The sequence below is a fragment of the Phocoena sinus genome, chromosome 16, assembly GCF_008692025.1.
Source record: "Phocoena sinus isolate mPhoSin1 chromosome 16, mPhoSin1.pri, whole genome shotgun sequence".
NCBI lineage: Eukaryota > Metazoa > Chordata > Mammalia > Artiodactyla > Phocoenidae > Phocoena > Phocoena sinus.
In genome coordinates, this window is record NC_045778.1 from 70,966,346 (window position 1) to 70,988,058 (window position 21,713).

Here is a 21,713-nt window from a genome sequence, read left to right on the forward strand (position 1 = left end):
GGAGGCAGTAGATGAAGTGGTTAAGGGTTTGCCTTAAGAGACTATCAGGGTTCAAATCCTGATTCTGCCACTTCTTAGCTAGTATATGTGACCTTGGACAAGTTACTGAGCTCCCTCTGCCTCGGTTCTCTAATTGTAACGTGGAAATAATAAAAACATTGATCTTATTGGACTGTTGGATTTATTAAAATAATGAAGACATGTCAAGGTCTCAGGCAGTGGCTGGAACATACTTATTAACAGATGTTAGCTGTTAGTCTCTTTGTTTCTAGTGTTTCTAACCCATTGCATAAAGCAATTCTGACATGCCACTCACCAGCTAGCAAACATTACATGAATCTCCATCATATGCATAAAAATGTTAAACACTCCAAAAATTGGCGTCATCTGACTTTCTGCTTTTTTTCTCCCTTACTTGCTATACTGAAGTTTCACTCTCCTTTAAAATCCAGCTCATGTTTTATCCCCTCCTGAAAAGCCTTCCCAGATTACCTACATCAGACTAGTTCTTTCTCCCCCTGCCATATCTCCATAGCACCAGCGTGAAGCTCTTATACACAGCCCACTAGGAGTCGCGCATGCTATGTCTCATTTGGTAGATTATGACCTCCAGGAGGGCAGGGCCTGTATCTTTCAATTTTGTCCTCCATAGTACCTACCAGAGATTTTACGCTTAGTAGATAGTCAATAAGTGGTTGTTAACTTGGTTGAACCCACATTTTTTTTTTCTTTTTGGCAGATGCCCTAAAAAAATCATAAAATAAATGAATTACTTTTCTTCTTTTCATTGCAATACATATGCCCTGGGCTAGTGGGTATTTGTACGCCTGGTTTAGAATTTAGGGAAGTCATCAATCTAAGAAAGGAAAGGAAATGCATTTTAAATCACAAGAGCAATATAGCCTTATATAAGGCCTCCTAGCAAAGCAATTATCGACGGCTCAATAACCCAGGTGCTAGTGTTATTATGAACAAAAATACGAGGTTGAGAGACAGTGAATGATCTCGACTTTTATATTCCATGGGTACGCAGTTCAATGAAACATGTACAGACGGAAAGTTTCGATCTGAGAATCATGTGGGTATCATAATGCAAATAATTGGCTTTCTTTCTAAAGAACATCTGTTGAAACTCTGAAAGCAGTTGTTTATACTGCTGCCAAAATGCTGAAAAATATAATAATTCTCCAATGAGGTTAGAAATATCTGGGGGAAGAAAAATACTTTTTATGTAGTTTTGTTTTTATTAAATCCTGTTGTTGTTTCTCTAATATGGCACATAGGAGATGCTCAATAATATTTGTTGAATGAATAGCAGACACTCGTTAAACAGTTGTTGAATGAAGCATCTTTTTTTGAGGCTTATAAGATACATTTTCAAAAAATAGAATGTCCTAGTTTTACCATGTCTTGTACCATTTTTATTTGGCATAAATTTAAGTAATGTACTCTTGCTCTGAACATTATAGAATATAATCAGCATGTATATCTATAAGAAAAAAAATCTTAACACTACAGAAAATGTATGCATAAAGCTAGATATATGATAGCAACATCTTAATATGTTACTTTTACTATTATGAAACACTTTTAAAATTTGAATTGTGACCTTGCATAAACATGTTGGCTTCTATAAATAAAAAATCCTGCTAATGCCTATAGTTGTGGTACCTCTAAGAAGACTCAAACTTGGGATTTAAAAGCACCAAAATATTGTGGGACGTGAAGAAGACTACGCAGGATGAAGAAGCCATTTTTCCCATGCCCCGTTCCCAGAATTCCCAGCAGCATTCTCTTCCATACTCCTGTGTGAGTGAGGCAACTGGGCTCCCTAAAGGCTGCCCAAATTTCACTCTGCCAAGTTTCAGTACAGAAAGAGCATGTTAAATAATAAATGTGAGTTTGAGTGTAACTAATAAAATTGGAATGTTAAAGAGCTGCATGCTTTTGAAAACCAGCTTCCTTGTGAGGATGCTCCCTGTGCAAGTCCACGGGAAATAATTCTGAAAGGAGTAATATTAATTAGTAATATAATTTATCTTCTGGAAGCTGTTTCCTTTGATGGCTGCTGTGGCACAGTTCATAAGCCTGCAAACGAGTGCTCAAAGAAAATGGTTCACACCACAATTTCAGCTTTGTTTCCCAATCTTGAACAGATAAAAGAGTCAAATTTATTTCAACATATCTAAATTTTACATATGCATCCATATGACGGAGGATTATGAAGTTACAAAAATGTATTAATGAAGAGTTTTCCATGAGATGGTAAAACGCTTGTGATATAGTAAGAGTGAAAAAGAGCAGAATCCAAAATCAAATCCATGGCCTCTGATCTCAGATTGCTTGATTTCAAATCCTGTTCTGCCACATACTAGACAGGCGACCTTGGCAAGATACTTACTTCTGTGCCTCAGTTTCCTCAACTATGCTATGAAGGTTACAGTAAAAATCATCTCAAAAGGGCTTACAGTGTTCAGAATAGTACCTGGCAAATAAAATAATAACTACCGTTATTATTTATTTGCAATATATTCACAATATATTTGTAAAGAAAAAATGCAAGATGAGGAGAATTACCTGAAGGCAACAACCAAAATGTTATTACTATTTGCTTCTGAATGATATATTCATGGGCAATTCTTTTCTACTTCATTACACTTTTCAGTATGCATTCTTTTACAATAAAGTTTAAAAATTAAGTTTTATGCATACATGGCTTGATGGAAATTTAGGTGGAAATTTGGAAAAGGTTAGCATTTATAACCGACTATACTACAGCATTAATGAAATATTAATTTTTATTATACAGATGATGTAACAGAATTTACATTTACTATTTTTTTTACTTAATACTAAATATTTTTAAAGTTTAGCCAGTTTCAATTTAACATTCAGATATAAAGTCAAATGTTTATTATAATCTTAATATTTTGACCTGCTAAAAATTAAAAATATTTTATTTTTTAATTAAAAAATCCCATACCAAAGTCCCAAACGTGCCTTTCATGTTTAAGCTTTAATTAGCAACCAGTTTGGTCTCTGACACATCCTGCGCAGATATTGAAGTGTTAATATTACTGCAGCTTGATTACAAAAGGCAATGATTAATTTCAAAGCAGACAAAAAAGGTATGCCCTGATTACAAAGGAATGATTAAGGCGAATGTCAGACATTGCACATTTATAGCAGTCTTTCCCATGGTCAAAGGATAAGACTTTGCAAAAGTTTATATTTAGGATCACCGGTACTTTGTACTTTATTATAACACTGCGTTCATGCCTTGGCGATAGATTCCCGCCCAACTCCAAGCACGACCTAAAGACCTTTGGGGGCCACATGGCCAGAGCAAAACAAAGCAAAACCCCCGAACGCGCAATGGACCCAAGGAGACGCCGTAGTGTCACTTCCCACCAGACCCAGACCCGGCGACTGAGGCGCTGGCCCCAGACTTCTGCAAGCTCTGCAGCCCACAGAATTGTTTCAAGTACATGTTCTGCAGAGATAAAGTGCACTTTGAGGACCTTCTCCTCGAACAGGGGGCTTGGCGGGGGTGGAATGAGAGGAAAAGGCCGACCTTAGAAAGGGCAGGGCTGCTGCCCTTTCGAAACCGCTCCCAAGCGGAGGCCTCAGGGCCTCCATTTTGTTTTTCCCTGCCACAAAAACGAAAAAGAACCCGCATAGGGGCCAAGGCGTCGTCTAAGGGGAGCTGCGCTCAGCCAGGGGAAAAAGGCAGCCTGAGACAGGTCACAGGAGAAACAAGGGCGCCGGGGAGAACAAAGCGGGTTTGCCCTTCGTAACGGAAGCCACGGAGGCCCGGAGCGGGGTTCGCGGCGCCAGGAGCCTCGAGGCCTCACCTCACCCCGCGTGGGCCCAGTCCTTGGTGTGGGCGGGGGACGGGCCCCTGGAGGCCGAGCTAGGAGTGGTCCTGGAATAAGTCTTTATTGTGCGTTTCAGGATCCTCAGACTCCGTTATAAAATATTTAAGCCCAGCCCGAGATGAGTCTGGAGTCCCTGTTTCAGCACATCATCTTCTCCGAGCACCTGGCGGAGGAGAATCGCCGCTTGATGCGACAAGGTCGGGCGCTCGCGGGGGCCTCTGGTCTTGGAGCCGGGGGCTTGGAGGCGGAGGGAATCAGGAGGCAGTGGGCCGAGCCGGGGGGGGTGGGGGGGGGGGCAGGCGGCTTTCCACGTGGAGGGAAGGACAGCTGAAAGGTGTCTTATCACAGGCCCCAGAAACGGGGACTCTAGAAAGATGGACGTGTTTTAGCATTTAATTTGTCTTACAGTCAGGTCGGAAATAAACAGATGTCGTGGAAAAATTAAGAAAGCAGCAGAGGAGCTGAATGAAGAGAAAATCAAGTTGGAATCTAAGGTATTGACATGTAGAGCATGGTCATTATCACTTGAAAAAGTGTTTTCGCTTGACTTTTGGAGGATACGTTGCTATTGATATTTAACTAGTTGTCCGTCGATTACGAAGCACGCTATTGTGTTAGTGAGTGTAGTTCCCTGTTGTCTGGTAATTAAAGTTCTGAAGCTGGTGACGCCTTCCGTCCTAACATGAATTTGTCCTGAAGAAACCAGTTTAAGTAATGAAGAGTTCATTGTCCGTGTTGTGGGATGGTTAACGTTTCAAAAGAGCGCAATGCCATTGAAAAAAGAATTATTCAATTAAGGAGTTGGTGCGGGAAATAAATTTTGAATAATAAGTAATTTAAGAAGTGTTCTGTGTTGATATAACAGTTGAATGTAACTTTCAAACGAGTCTCTGCCATCTGTTTTTCAGTCTTCTACCACATTTTGGACGTGGCCTTCGTCCAAAAGGATCGTTTTTCCACTAGTATTTCACTTTTTTCTGCAGCATTTGTAAAGTTCTGTTGTTTTACATAGAAACAAGGGAATCTGATGGCTTCTTGAAGGAGGATTTTGAAGTGTGGGTAGAATTTTTTGAGAAGCAAAGAGAAGTAGTAGGAGAAAAGTATTTGGGGCACCGGGAGAATATGAACAAAAGGGAGGCATAGCCAAGGCATATTGGGAAGAGAAATCTCCCAAAGCAGAGGGCTGATACCTAGGTATTAATAGGAGGAAACCATTGCAGGTTTTTGACAATGGAATGGTGTGATAAAAGGGGTTTAGGAAAATCTCTCTGAGCTCTGGGAGGGTGGGAGCTAAGAACGTCATCCAGGTATGTCACAATGAAGGTCTAGCTATGGGTGGCAGCAGACAGCCATACAAAAATATTTATTCAACTCCTAAAGATAAACGATGCGAGCAGTGTACAGTGGGAAATCTGTTTGAGGAAGTCTCTTTGCTAAAATAAGTCAAATAGACTTACCACTGTGAGAAATTTCCAGTTCTCTTTTTGGATAAAATAATCATAGATTCTTTCTCCACCTTGCAAGCTTCTTCTGTTCTTCCTTCCAAGTCTTGTTCAAACATCACCTGTGAGCCCTCCCTTGTACATCTTGGAAAATTTGTTTTATCATAGCATTTGTATACCACCTTACAATTAAACAACAGTACATGCTTGTGTTTGTGTCCCTCACTATTTTGTGAGCAATGTATTTGGAATTCTTTTCTTAACCATCTTTTATTCCCACAGCCTGTATTCCGTGCCTAGCACACAGTATACATTAGTGTTTTGAATGAATTAATGAGTACTAATAGGGAGAGCGCTGTCTTTTAAAATATCAGTAGAATTTGGAAATATTCAGTGAGACCTTAGGTCTTGTTTTGCCTGTGAGTAGCAGATAAACTAGCTGCTAAAAACAATGCTAAAAGCTGATGGCATGGGCAAAGCATTAAGAATGTCATGATGTAGCTTAAATTTTTCTTTAAAAAGAATTAAGATACTTTCGGGATTGGTAACTAGAAGTTAATATAAGTAATAGGCAAAACATAGGCAGTTAGGTAATGCATAGCTAACACTTACTGAACACTTACTGTGTGCTGGGCACTGTTCTAAGTGCTTCATTTGTATTAACTCTTTTAATCCTGCCAGGGATCCTGTGATGAGGCACCATTGTTAATCCCCCTTTTTGGGGGAGGAAAATGAGAGGTTAAATGACTTGTCCATGGTATTATAATCTAAAAACAAATGGCAGTAATGAAAGTAACAATTGAGTAATGACAGCATATTTTATTAAAACAGATTTTGGGGGCTCATCTTAAACTTTTTTCTTCATGAAATTCACATATAATAGTGTCTCTGAAGCTTTTGCCTCTAGTCAAGGGCAGTATTTCTAAAAGTGCAGTTATGTAAGTTTTTGTGCAAATGTATTTTCCCCAGATTGGTGAAGATACTGACCTGATAGATAACAAATGTTAAAAAAAAAAAAAAAAAAAGGTTTACTCTTCCGAATATCTTCTTTGGAAAAAAGTAGCTTTACTCTTTGTAATATTTTCTCAGTTAACAGTCTGTCTTCCTGAAAATGGAAATGTAGTCTGTTGATATATACACATACATAAAAAAGCTGATTCAAATAGTTATACTTAAGAGAAGACAGAACAAATCCCTAGCATTGTTTAAAACATTTGCTGAAATTACTAATTAATATAGGCTCATAAAATGCACATATATGTGCATATTTGTGCATTTAATCAGCTCATATATGTGGTTAGTAATACAATTGCTTTCTACTAATAAAATTTACATGTGGAGTTCTAATTAGTTCTACAGTACTAATTTGTAATTGAAATAATTTGAAATAATTTGATTTATAATATAGTCAACATGGGGTATGTGTGTGTGTGTGTGTGTGTGTGTGTGTGTATAAAGATTTTTAAAGTGGAGCCACAATTACAGTGTAACTGACTAATGAGAAGAACTGAAGAAGTAATCATAAATTGATTTCTTGTTTCTTTTATTCTCAGAGTTAATTATATGTCTGCCAATAACAATGAAAATATATTTACTTGAGTATTTGACTTGGCATTTATTGACCAATTTATCAAGTAGAAGCAGCATAAGGAGAAACTAGAACATAATTTGAGTAGGCAAGTGCTTGAGCTATCTGCACAATGATACATTCAGAAAATATTTTGGGCATTTATTTTGGAAGTTGCTCATGGTCAAAAAATGTATTCAGGAAGTACAGTATTTTTTTCTGTTCTGTAAAACCCAGGTAGCATGTAATTAGAACTTAAATGATAGCATTTGCCTTTCAGGGCTCAATGAGTCCTTTAAAATATATGGTTGCAAAAGTCTCAGATTATACAGTATGAGTACTTTGTGAATTAGAGAGCTATAGTATACCTGGTTAGGTTTGGTAATATGAAAACAGAAAGACAAGAACATGCTCAGGATTTGCGTTAATGCTTACCAATATACTTAAAGCTTCTGATCATCAAGGAAAGGTTTTATAGTATCAGTGACAGAGAAAATCAAAATTAAGGACTCACAGAACATTTGTTGTTTCTTTTTAGCATCTAAAAGAGTTTTTTCTTTTCTTTTTTTTTTTTTCCATATGCGGGCCTCTCACTGCCGTGGCCTCTCCCGCTGCGGAGCACAGGCTCCGGACACACAGGCTCAGCGGCCATGGCCCACAGGCCCAGCCGCTCCGCGGCATGTGAGATCTTCCCGGACCAGGGCACGAACCTGTGTCCCCTGCATCGGCAGGCGGACTCTCAACCACTGCGCCACCAGGGAAGCCCGAGTTTTTTCTTTTTAAAAATAGTAGCATATAGTTAAAATTGGGGCATTTAATCTTTATAAACATATTACATAAAACCTAACATAAAGCTGTACTCCCTCAAGAAGAAGTAAATGGAGGAAAGTCTGAGGCTGTTTTATTTTTTTTCTTCTCCAGTTTTAAACTATTGCATAAACGTCATAACACTAATGAAATAATATTCCATGAATTTTTAAAGGAAAGTGATATTGAAATAAACAAGTAACTTAAGGTGGCTTCATTTACTTCACTTCAAAATATACTCATTCATTTTTTTTTTAATTAATAAGAGTTAGGAACCCTCCCAGAACAGCAGGCAAAGTCATATCCGTTAGTACTCTATTACCCAATTCGGGAAAGAACAAAATCACAAATTATTATCATTTTTAATATTGAAATAGAGCTTTGTAATTGAGATTTTTTCCTTTTTTTAAAAGTTTAATCAAAGAAAAATTTACGTCCTACTTGAGTTTAATTTTACTGTTGATTAAAAGTTGCATAAAAACGTAGATAAAAGAAAGGCATTTTGGGGCTTCTCTGGTGGCGCAGTGGTTGAGAGTCCGCCTGCCGATGCAGGGGACATGGGTTCGTACCCCGGTCTGGGAAGATCCCACATGCCACGGAGCGGCTGGGCCCGTGAGCCATGGCCGCTGAGCCTGCGCACCGCAAAAAAAAAAAGAAAGGCATTTTTTTTCCCTCTCTAATTTACATTTGTTTAAATAACAATACATGTGAATTATTTAATCTTAATTTTAAAAAATAAAGTAGAAATTCTCCTTGTCACAATTTAATACATACCTATAGTTGTTAGTTGTGACCAAGACACTTTTTTAAAAAATTTTATTTATTTTTTATAGAGCAGGTTCTTATTAGTTATCCATTTTATACATGTCAGTGTATATATGTCAATCCCAACCTCCCAATTCATCCCACCACCACCCCCACACCCCACTTTCCCCTCTTGGTGTCCATATGTTTGTTCTCTACATCTGTGTCTCTGTTTCTGCCTTGCAAACCAGTTCATCTGTACCATTTTTCTAGATTCCACATATATGCGTTAATATACAATATTCGTTTTTCTCTTTCTGACTTAGTTCACTCTGTATGGCAGTCTATAGGTCCATCCACATCTCTACAAATGACCGAATTTCGTTGCTTTTCGTGGCTGAGTAATATTCCATTGTATATATGTGCCATATCTTCTTTATTCATCTGTCAGTGGGCATTTAGGTTGTTTCCATGACCTGGCTATTGTAAATAATGCTGCAGTGAACAATGGGGTGCATGTGTCTTTTTGAATTATGGTTTTCTCTGGGTATATGCCTAGTCATTGGATTCCTGGGTCATATAGTAATTCTATTTTTAGTTTTTTAAGGAACCTCCATACTGTTCTCCATAGTGGCTGTATCAATTGACATTCCCACCAACAGTGCAAGAGGGTTCCCTTTTCACCACACCCTCTCCAGCATTTGTTCTCTATAGATTTTCTGATGATACCCATTCTAACCAGTGTGAGGTGATACCTCATTGTAGTTTTGATTTGCATTTCTCTATTAATTAGTGATGTTGAGCAGCTTTTCATTTGCCTCTTGGCCATCTGTATGTCTTCTTTTGAGAAATGTCTATTTAGGTCTTCTGCCCATTTTCTGATTGGGTTGTTTGTTTTTTTAATATTGAGCTGCATGAGCTGTTTATATATTTTGGAGATTAGTCCTTTGTCTATTGATTTGTTTGCAAGTATTTTCTCGCATTCTGAGGGTTTTCTTTTCATCTTGTCTATAGTTTCCTTTGCCATGCAAAAGCTTTTTTTTTTTTTTTGTGGTACGCGGGCCTCTCACTGTTGTGGCCTCTCCCGTTGCGGAGCACAGGCTCCGGACGCACAGGCTCAGCGGCCATGGCTCATGGGCCTAGCCACTCCGCGGCATGTGGGATCTTCCCGGACTGGGGCACGAACCCATGTCCCCTGCATCGGCAGGCGGACTCTCAACCACTGCGCCACCAGGGAAGCCCCATGCAAAAGCTTTTAATTTCATTAGATCCAATTTGTTTATTTTTGTTTTTATTTCTATTACTCTAGGAGGCGGATCAAAGAAGATCTTGCTGTGAGTTATATCAAACTCCTATGTTTTCCTGTAAGAGTTTCATAGTGTCTGGCCTTACATTTAGGTCTTTAATCCATTTTGAGTTTATTTTTGTGTAAGATCTTGCTGTGAGTTATGTCAAACTTCCTATGTTTTCCTGTAAGAGTTTTATAGTGTCTGGCCTTACATTTAGGTCTTTAATCCATTTTGAGTTTATTTTTGTGTATGGTGTTAGGGAGTGTTCTAATTTCATTCTTTTATGTGTAGCTGTCCAGTTTTCCCAGCACCACTTATTGAAGAGACTGTCTTTTCTCCATTGTATATCCTTGCCTCCTTTATCATAGATTAGTTAACCATAAGTGTGTGGGTTTATCTCTGGGCTTTCTATCCTGTTCCATTGATCTATATTTCTGTTTTTGTGCCAGTACCATACTGTCTTGACTACTGTAGCTTTTTAGTATAGTCTGAAGTCAGGGAGTCTGATTCCTCCAGCTCCATTTTTTTCCTTCAAGATTGCTATGGCTATTTGGGGTCTTTTTGTCTCCATACAAATTTTAAGATTTTTTTGTTCTAGTTCTGTAAAAAAATGCCATTGGTAATTTGATAGGGATTGCATTGAATCTGTAGATTGCTTTGGGTAGAATAGTAATTTTCACAATATTGATTCTTGCAATCCAAGAACATGGTATCTCTCTCCATCTGTTTTGTGATCTTTGATTTCTTACATCAGTGTCTTATAGTTTTCTGAGTACAGGTCTTTTACCTCCTTAGGTAGGTTTATTCCTAGGTATTTTATTCTTTTCGTTGCTTGGGGAATGGGATCGTTTCCTTAATTTCTCTTTCTGATCTTTTGTTGTTAGTGTATAGGAATGCAAGAGACTTCTGTGCATTAATTTTGTATCCTGCACCTTTACCAAATTCATTGATTAACTCTAGTAGTTTTCTGGTGGCATCTTTAGGATTCTGTACGTATAGTGTCATGTCATCTGCAAACAGTGACAGTTTTACTTCTTTTCCAATTTGTATTCTTTTTATTTCTTTTTCTTCTCTGATTGCCATGACTAGGACTTTCAAAACTATGTTGAGTAATAGTGGCAAGAATGGACATCCTTGTCTTATTCCTGATCTTAGAGGAAATGCTTGCAGTTTTTCACCATTGAGAATGATGTTTGCTGTGGGTTTGTTGTACATGGCCTTTATTATGTTGAGGTAGGTTCTCTTTATGCCCACTTTCTGGAGAGTTTTTATCATAAATTGGTGTTGAATTTTGTCAGAAGCTTTTTCTGCATCTATTGAGATGATCATATGGTTTTAATTCTTCAATTTGTTAATATGGTGTATCACATTGATTGTTTTGTGTATATTGAAGAATCCTTGCATCCCTTGGATAAATCCCACTTGATCATGGTGTATGATCCTCTTAAAGTGTTGTTGGATTAAGTTTGCTAGTATTTTGTTGAGGATTTTTGCATCTATATTCATCAATGATATTGGTCTGTAATTTTCTTTTTTTGTAGTATCTTTGTCTGGTTTTGGTATCAGGGTGATGGTGGCCTCATAGAATGAGTTTGGGAGTGTTCCTTCCTCTGCAGATTTTTGGAAGATTTTGAGAAGGATAGGTGTTAGCTCTTCTCTAAATGTTTGATAGAATTCACCTGTGAAGCCGTCTGGTCCAGGACTTTTGTTTGTTGGAAGATTTTTAATCACAGTTTCAATCTCAGTGCTTGTGATTGGTCTGTTCATATTTTCTGTTTCTTCCTGGTTCAGTCTTGTAAGGTACTTTTCTAAGAATTTGTCCTTTTCTTCCAGGTTGTCCATTTTATTGGCATGTAGTTGCTTGTAGTAGTCTCTCATGATCCTTTGTATCTCTGCGGTGTCTGTTGTAACTTCTTCTTTTTCATTTCTAATTTTATTGATTTGAGTCCTGTCTTTTTTTTTCCTGGATGAGTCTGGCTAAATGTTTATTACTTTTATTTATCTTCTCAAAGAACCAGCTTTTAGTTTTATTGATCTTTGCTATTTTCTTTGTTTCTATTTCATTTATTTCTGCTGTGATCATTATGATTTCTTTCCTTCTACTAACCTTGGGTTTTGTTTGTTGTTTCTCTAGTTCCTTTAGGTGTAAGGTTAGATTGTTTATTTGAGATTTTTCTTGTTTCTTGAGGTAGGATTGTATTGCTATAAACTTACCTCTTAGAACTGCTTTTGCTGCATCCCATAGGTTTTGGATCATCGTGTTTTCATTGTCATTTGTCTTTGATTTCTTCAGTGATCTCTTGGTTATTTGTAACGTGTTGTTTAGCCTCCATGTGTTTTGTGTTTTTTACGTTTTTTTTCCCTGTAATTTATTTCTAATCTCATAGTGCTGTGGACAGAAAAGATGCTTGATCTGATTTCAATTTTCTTAAATTTACCGAGGCTTGATTTGTGACCCAAAATGTGATCTATCCTAGAGAATGTTCTGTGTGCACTTGAGAAGGAACTGTAATCTGCTGTATTTGGATGGAATGTCCTGTAAATATCAGTTAAATCTATGTGGTCTACTGTGTCATCCAAGACACTTTTGAGGATAGTTGTACTTAATTGCTTTTAGTCTCTATGACTTTTTCACATGAAATTCCTTTACAAATTTCTCCTGTCTTGAACATGTATAGCTGATTTTTTAAAGTTGTAATAAAGAGGTTTAGGCATATTTCCCCTTTTACATTCGCCTTGGTCAGTTGTACAATTCCATAGCCAGTCAATGTATATCTGAGTCTGGCATCTCTTCTATGGAAGATGATTTTTCTTTCACACCCAAGATACCTCATAGTTGATGGTTTGACGGATGGTCTCTTCACTCCCCATAGATGCTTCCAGGACATTATTTCTCTACTTGATTGTGATAGTTAATGCTATATTCTAGACTCTGCCAACTTTCCCCCCACCTCTTTTCTGTCATCCTACTATCTCACAAGGGATAATTATCCTCACAAAGGATAATTATCCCTTGTTCTTTAGAATTTAGCACGTGGCTCTCAGGCTTCCACTTTGTTTCAACTCTTGCCATTATCTTGGATGATGTCATCGTCTATATGTACTATTCAGCTACCAACATGGCCTGTTAGTTCTTTGGTCTCCAGATTTTCAGTGACCTTTTTCTCCATTCTACCTCAACTACCTATTTCCATAATGATGAGTCAGTTATTTGCTACTATGGCAGCACTCAGGAGATTCCAGGAGATTTTGGATCCAGTATACACATATGGACGTTAGCTTCAGCCTCAGCTGTGACCTCCACACTGCCAGGAAAACTGCTGCATTTCTCTTTCTCACTCTCTGCAGTGACTGTTGTAAACCTTTACTCTTCTCATGTATTTTATCCTCTCTTCTCAACTACTTAACTCTCATGATAACTTTGCCTTTTATTTCAAAGAGAAAATAGAAATCATCCAAAAGGAAATCTTTTATTTTCCCACATACAGATCTCCAAACCTGCCTAAGTGGAGAAACTTCTCCTTTCTCTTTCCTGTTATGGAGAAGGTGCCTTTTTTTTTTTTTTCTGACAGTGGACAGTTCCTCCACCTATGCTTCAAATCCCATCATCTCTTGTATCATCATTATTGTCATCATCAGCATCTTCATCATTATTATTGTTTTTATGCATATTAGTGGGAAGGGCCCTATAGAGAGAGGTTGGAGATAAACACTAGAGAGAAAAGATGGAAGGAAGGAATGCTGGAAGGAGGATGGGATCCAGAGCATAAGGTAAGAATTGGCCTTAGACAAGAGGAGGGATACCTATTCTGTTGTAAAAACTAAACAAAATAGGTAACATTAGTAAATACTATATATCAGGCCTTATGCTAATCATTTTACAAACATTATCTCAGTTAATTCTAACAAGAACCCTATGAGGATGGTAGTATTTTTACTCTGATTCATTTGAGAAAATCAAGACTCAGAAATTTAACTAACTTTCATGAGGTCACACAAGTGGTAAGTAATAGCTTTAAGGTTTGAATCTATATTGGGGTAACTAGAGAGCCCTTGCTCTTAACAGCTATAGTGTAGTGTAAAAGAAAGGAATAAGGAAAGGATGAGAATATACAAAAGTTTAAAGACTTAGTAACAGGAAACTGAAGGTATGATTCACATAAAGTCTCCTGGCTCTATTATTTCAACTAGTTTAATGAGTATGTGTTACATATGTTTAATGAAGTTATTAATGCTTCATTTCTTTGTTCTTCTGCTTTACCAGTTGGATGACCTTTACAACAAAGTTAGTACCTTGAGTTTGGAAAATCACGTGGCTACTCATTGCTAAAGACCCAGATCAGACAGGCAGCAGTTTAGGATGAACAGTACATGGCCTTTGCCTTTGAGAGACTTAAGAGTCAAATCAGAGGAATTATCCCTTCCTTAGAGATGAGGCTCTATCAGTTCCGGGTGCTCTTGATTGCAAGTCACAGAAATTCAGTTCAAAACGGCTTAAACAATATTGGGAAACGACTTATATATTTGAAAACCCAACATTTGATTCAGCAGTTATATCAGTTGGAATTGCATCAGATTGCTTACAATAAAAGTCTAGCCGTGGTGGGTTTACCAAATAAGGATTTATTTTTCCTCACGTAATGGGAAGTTTGGAGGTTGGCAGGCAAGGGCCATTTATTAAAGTGGCTCAAAGGAATCCTAAAACACCCCAGCACATTATATCTTTTTGTTCCACCATCCTTAGCATGTGGCTTTCATCCTTGTAGTCACAGGTGCTGCTCCATCCCTAGTCATAACATCTGAATTCTAGCTGGAAAAAAGATGAAAATCAAAAGGCTTCTTCTCGTGTGGCTTTATCATTGTTTTGGTGGAAGGGAAGTCCTCTCCAGTGACTTGGGCCTGCATCTCAAGGGTTACAATTTTGTCAAGTGGTCAACCCTGAAATGGAATCTGGGAATGTGAATATTTATAACTGGATGCATTATTGCTGTGAATAAAACTGGAATTTTATTAGTAAAGAAGAATGGTAGAATGGCTGGTTGTCCTTGTGTTCTCCCGGTAGTTACTAACAACTCCTAGAGTCATCTGCTTTCTTTTCAAAATCAGGGAGAGAAAGAGGGAAGTTTCCAGAAGCTTTCTCTGAAAAGCAGGGAAATTGTTCTTGTTAGATACCTTCTTTCATGTCATTTTCACAAACTGTGACATTTGACTATCCCTGAACCAATAACTGTGGTCAAGGGGTAGTAACTTCTCCCAAATTCAGTGGGCTGTCTGGAGATGGTGCAGGTTTCCAAAAAATAATTAAGAAATTAACTACCGGGCTTCCCTGGTGGCGCAGTGGTTGAGGGTCCGCCTGCCGATGCAGGGGACACGGGTTCGTTCCCCGGTCTGGGAAGATCCCACATGCCGCGGAGCGTCTGGGCCCGTGAGCCATGGCCGCTGAGCCTGCGCGTCCGGAGCCTGTGCTCCGCAACGGGAGGGGCCACAACAGCGAGAGGCCCGCGTACGGCAAAAAAAAAAAAAAAAAAAAACAAAGAAATTAACTACCAAGGAAGGGAGGAATGCACATTAGGGAGACAACCAGGTACAACAGTATCTACTACAAAGATTCTAGTGGTTAAAACCAGAATGGGCATGTAGAGACTCCCTGTAATTGGTTGAAATGTTTCATGTTAATTATTGATTATGTTTATCATTTAATCTTACTATGATTTATCATATATGATGGAATATAGCGCAAGCTTTTCCCCTCTAAGTTATCCCTCAGTCAAAAAGGAGTAAAGCTTTCATGTTATAAAATGCACCTTAAATTCCCTTATTTTGAACAAGAGCTCAATTAATGATAGTTTGGGATGCTTGGAGAAATCACCTGGTTGAACTGATAAAAAAACTAGGCAGAGACATTTAACTGATTTAGTTATTATTCCTGGGAGTATGACCTCAGAATTCTAAGTGCTAGGTGTCATTGTAAAAAAGCCACTTAATGATGTAAAAAAAAATCAATTACTGAAACATAATATTGTGATTTAAAAAACCTATAAAAGTTACATCAGCATGATACCATTTAAACATCTTGTAAGGGAAAATAAATAGTGAAAGTATAATGACACACATGAGAATGATAACAGTACATTAACTTAGTGATCATCTCTCATGGGAGTGGAAGATAAACGTAATCAGGGAAGGGTATGCAGAGAATTCCAGCTGTTTCTATAATGTTTTATTTCTTAAGCTGGGGGACATAGCTGTTAGGTTACTAAAAAAAATAAAGATATATATTTTTTTTTTTTTTTTTTTGCGGTACGCGGGCCTCTCACTGTTGTGGCCTCTCCCGTTGCGGAGCACAGGCTCCGGACGCGCAGGCTCAGCAGCCATGGCTCACGGGCCCAGCCGCTCCACGGCATGTGGGATCTTCCCACACCGGGGCGCGAACCCTCATCCCCTGCATCGGCAGGCGGACTCCCAACCACTGCGCCACCAGGGAAGCCCAAGATATATTTTAAAAGTTACAGAGCAATGGCTTTTAGTCCATTTCAAAGGTTGTGCAACCATCACTATCTGATTCCAGAACATTTTCATCACCTCCAAAAGAAGCCCTGTACCCCTATTAGTCACCTCCCTATCCCCCTCAAACCCCACCAGCCCTTGGTCACCACTAGTCTACTTTGTGTCTCTGGACATTTCGTATAAGTGGAATCATACAATAATGGCCTTTTGTGACTGTCTTTCACTTAGCATGTTTTCAAGGTTCATCCATGTTGCAGCATGTGTCAGTACTTGATTCCTTTTTATGGCTGAGTAATATTCTATTGTATGGATGCACCACTTTTGTTTATCCATTCATCAGTTGATGAATACTGGGTTGTTTCCACTTTTTAGCTATTATGAGTAATGGTGCTGTGAACATTTGTGTACAAGTTTTTGTAGAACATATGTTTCAATTCTCTTGGGTATTCCACCTAGGAGTAGAATTTCTTGGTCATATGGTTAATTCCAGGTTTAACTTTTTGAGGAAATACCAGACTCTTTCTATAACAGCAGCAGCATTTTACATTCCCACCAGCAATATACAAGGATTCCAGTTTCTCTATATCCTCACCAACACTTATTTTCTTGGGGGTTTTTGTTGGTTGGTTTGTTCGTTTGATAGCCATCTTAGTGGATGGGAGGTGGTATCTCGTTGTGGTTTATATTTCTAGTTCCTCAATGAGATTAATGTTGAACACCTTTTTAGATGCTTATTGGCCATTTGGCACATCTATTCTTAACATGAGCTACTTAATTATTGGTCATATAATTGGTTGCAATTCTTTTATGGAGGGGCCTTGTCTCTGAGAAGTAGTAATCTCTCTTCATATTAATAGAACTGAAATTATTGTATTTCCAAATGAAGTAAAAAATTATTACATATAGCATTTGTTGGACTCCTTTTTCTCAAATTTGTTTTCATGATCTTAAGAAAATAAATCTGAAGAACATTTCATGGTAATAGCGTTTAGAGCAAACTGTGTAACAGTATGCCAGATAGGCTTTCTGTATGCAAGTGCTTATAAATCACAAAAGTTGCACACTTCCTGGCTTGGATCCACAAAGTGGAAAATCTACTGCACTGTTTCTAATTGTTAAATCTACTAGTGTGCCTCTATTCCTTTTTTTAAAAAGAGCTACTATAAATAAATTGTTTACCCTAAAATGTTAGAAAAGTTTTGAACAGAAAAAAAAAAAAGCTTCCTTTCCAGGAACTAAGAGAATGGTCTTCTAATTAAGGACAGTAAGTTTGAGGCTCAGTATGCAGAAAGCATGAGATTAACATTTAGTTTGCTAGCCCCGTAAGAATATACAGCACAAAAGAATGCCTTTTTAAAAGTTTACCTTTTGATTTGTGATTTCTTGGAAAATCAGTTAGCTATGTTCTCTTCTCCTATTCATTCACTCAACAAACATTCATTGAGCAACTCCTAAACAACACCAAGAGTAATTGGCAAATAAATTATATAACAAGTTTCTGCCTTAGAGAGTTGACATCAAGCAACTTCAACTATATAAACCTAACTGTGAACTCAAAATTCTTGATGTTCTCATTTTTTAAAAATTGTGTAATTACTTTAAACTTCCTCTATGTAATTCTACAAAGAAAGCCTTATCACATTTGTCATGAATAATTATCTAAAATGTGGAAATAGATGAGTTCATCATATATTTTCTGAGTGTAGCACTGGGCATTTTCTAGTAGCCCACCTGACAGGGGATAATCTGATTTTCTAGGGTGTGTACCTTTGCATGGGTTCTTTTATTCATGAATATACCAACCATTATTTGACCTCAGGGCCTTTGCAGTTGATCTCTCCTCTGCCTGAAATGTTTCTTCCCTCAGCTGTTAGTGTTTTATACACACTCACTTCTTTTAGCTCTCTCCCAGAAGGGTGGCCAACCATTCTAGTAGAACGTGAGACTTTCATTTCTAACACTGGGACAGTCCCATGCAAATTTTGATGGTTGGTTACCTTACGTCTAGGCTCAATTGCCACTTTAGAGCTGTAGTTCTCAAAGTGTGATCTGTGATCCACGGGCGTCCCCAAGACTCTTATACGAGTTTTGTGAGGTCAAGCTATTTTCTTAATGATACAAAGCTATTATTTTGCCATTTTCACTGTGCTGATATGTACATTGATGGTGCAGTGGCAATGGTGAGTAAAACTGTTGGCACCTTAGCACAAATTAAGGCAGTGGAAACAAACTACTAGTAGTCATTGTATCCTTCATTGCCACACACTCACACTAAAAAAACAAAACCCACCAGTTTCACTGTATGCCCTTGATTAAAGTGTAAAAAATATTGTTTTGAAACTGACCATGGTGTGTATGTGATTTTAATATTGTGTGTTGAAATGGAAAGTTCACATAAAGTACTATATTCCAAAGTACAGTGATGGTCTCAAGGGAGAGTATTTGTATGATTGTCTGAGTTGCAGTATATGAACTAGCTATTCTTTTTCTGGAATACCATTTTTACTTGAATAGTTGACAGATAAGTGTAGTTATTTAAACTTGAGTATTTGGCAAAATTTTCTCAAAAATGAATGAAATGACCCTGACATTTCAAGACAAAAAAACTGATATTATTATTTTGCCAATGATAATATTCAACCTTTCAAACAAAAATTAGAGTTTTGGAAGACTCAGATTTGTCATTGTAAGCTTGACAGTTTCCCAGTACTGAAAGACTTTTCTAAGGAGTTTGTTGGTGATATTAATAAGTGTTATTTTTTAGTATTGTATTAAGAAGTGTATCAACATTTGGAGGATATGAATAGTTCAGTGAAGGAATAGTTTCCAAATAACCAGCACATAATTTTACAGAACTGTGCATGGATAAAAGATCCACTCAAAGCACAAAATAGACCAATTGTTTTTATTGTAACAGAGTATGAAAAATTTATTGAAGTGGTTTCAGATTCCACATTGCAACCAACCTTTCAGGAACTAACACTTATAAAGTTCCTTAAGAATATGCGTAATTGTTTGGAAAGGGCATTATTAAAATAACCCTCCCATTTCCAACTATACATCTATGTGAGGCCAGGTTTTCTTCATATACTTCAACCAAGAAACATATTGCAAAAGTTTGAGTAAAGAAGCAGATATGAGAACCCAAGTGTCTTTTGTTAGAAGAGATCTGCAAAAAATGTAAATGCAACTCTTCTTTTTTGGTTTGTTTTGGAAAATATTATTTTTTCATAAAAATATTTTTTAACATACAATGGATTTATTGTTATTCCTAAATGAATTAAGTGTTTTCAAAATTTCTGTTTTAATCTTTGATACTGAAAATATTTATAGATATAACTCAAAAATCATCAAATAAAAGTCCTCAATAATTTTTTAAGACCATAAAGACCAAAAGGCATAAGATCAGAAAGTTTGAGAACGGCTGCTGTAGAGGACCCTCCCTTAGCTCCATATATAAAATAATATGACCTCATGCCATCAGTATCTCTATCCTTTATTCTGCTTTATTTTTCTTTGTGGCACTTAATTTCTCTTGATGTATTTGTATTGATCTGTTTACTGTTTGTCTCTGCCCAGTGGAATGTAAGCTTCACAAGGAATACATATTCATCTATTTTATTCACTACCGTTATTCCCAGTATCTAGAACAGTGCCTGAATCACAGTAGGTGTTAAATAAATATTATTGAGTGAATAAATTAATTTAATTTTTTTCTCTTAGAATTCTCTGTTTTCTGTTTTCCTTTTCTGTGAATTCTGCTTGTTTCATCTGATGACCTTCTCACATGGTGGTACATTTGCATATGAGCTTTAAAATTTTTTATTGTGAACTTATCTTTAGCAGGGCTTTTCTTTCTTGGGAGTCCTACATCTTGATAAAAAAGATGTTCCTAAGGAGCAGTTTCACTGCAGCTGCTAGAACCTTGCAGATTTCATTTGTTCAGGACCAGTTTTCATGTTAATTTTTGAGCTCAGGATTTCTGCACTGCATGGCTAGGAGACATTTGAATGTCACATCCATGAACAATTCAAGCTTGGGTTTGGGGTTTCTTGGGTATGATTCTTCTTCCACTTATGGATCAATGGAGGCAGCTCACTTTTATGCTGCATCTCCAAGCCAGTGGATGGAGTTTTGTTACTCTGCTTGCATAGCCAGCATAGGCACTTTTTTTTTCTTGCAAAAAACAAAAGCAGCAGTTTAGTTTAAAAGAGTGATAGTCGTTGAAGTCTTTATACTCCTTCCCCTGCCCCATTTCCAGGCTGAGAGGTAGTCCCTGCCAGCAGTTTCCTTCCAGGCATTTTTTTTCTTTTTTTATTGAGGTATGGTTAATTTACAATGTTGTGTTAGTTTCAAGTGTGTGTGTGTGTGTGTGTGTGTGTGTAAATATATATATATATATATATATTCTTTTTCAGATTCTTTTCCATTATTGGTTATTGTAAGATATTGAGTATAGTTCCCTGTGCTATACAGTAGGTCCTTGTTGTTTACCTATTTTATATATAGTAGTGTGTATATGTTAATACCAAACTCCTAATTTATCTCTCCCCTCTTCCCCACTATCTCCTTTGGTAACCATAACTATCAATCTCATTCTGACATGCTTCCATGTCCTGGCTATTGTAAATAGTGCTGCTATGAGCATTGGGGTGCATGTATATTTTCAAATTATAGTTTTCTCCAGATATATGCCCAGGAGTGGGATTGCAGGATCATATGGTAACTCTAGTTTTTTAAGGAACCTCCATTACTGTTTTCCATAGTGGCTGCACAAATTTACATTCCCACCAACAGTGTAGGAGGGTTCCATTTTTTCCACACCCTCTCCAGCATTTATTATTTGTAGACTTTTTAATGATGGCCATTTTGACTGGTGTGAGGTGATACCTCATTGTAGTTTTAATTTGCATTTCTCTAATAATTAGAAATTTTGAGCATCTTTTCATGTGCCTGTTGGCCATCTGTATGTCTTCTTTGGAAAAATGTCTAGTTAGGTCTTCTGCCCATTTTTTGATTGGGTGGTTTTATGATATTAAGCTGTATGAGCTGTTTGTATATTTTGGAAATTAATCCCTTATTGGTAACATCATTTGTCAAGTATTTTCTCCCAGCCCCTAGGTTGTCTTTTCATTTTGTTTATGGTTTCCTTGGCTGTGCAAAAACTTATAAGTTTAATTAGGTCCCATTTGTTTATTTTATTCCTAACTTTATCCAATGAGCCCAGTATCTCCCTTTGGCTTTGACTTTGAGTATTATTTGGGCATTTTTAAAACCCTAGCCTCTGTTGCCTGTATCCAATCTCAAAGATACCCCTTGGACTTGAATTCTAGCGTGATGATTTCTGGCATGAGTATTTCTGTCTCTTGCTTTTTAGCTTACCTATGTAAATGACATATATTTTAAGTTAGTTATGTTTTATCCAGCATTTCTCTGTCTTTGAATAGAAAGTTGGTCTTTCCCATATTTGTCTGGATTG

The 21,713-nt window shown here is 37.4% G+C and overlaps 1 protein-coding gene across 1 annotated transcript in view; it reads left to right on the top strand.

Annotated features, from left to right (window-relative positions):
* Positions 1-3,996: 3,996 nt before the first annotated feature.
* CCDC172 (coiled-coil domain containing 172) overlaps positions 3,997-21,713 on the top strand; it is a 50,270-nt gene continuing 32,553 nt past the window's right edge. Inside the window, exons 1-2 of the mRNA XM_032607260.1 lie at positions 3,997-4,075; positions 4,287-4,372. Of these exons, the coding sequence (XP_032463151.1) occupies positions 3,997-4,075; positions 4,287-4,372 (165 nt within the window). The remainder of the gene's footprint in view (positions 4,076-4,286; positions 4,373-21,713) is intronic.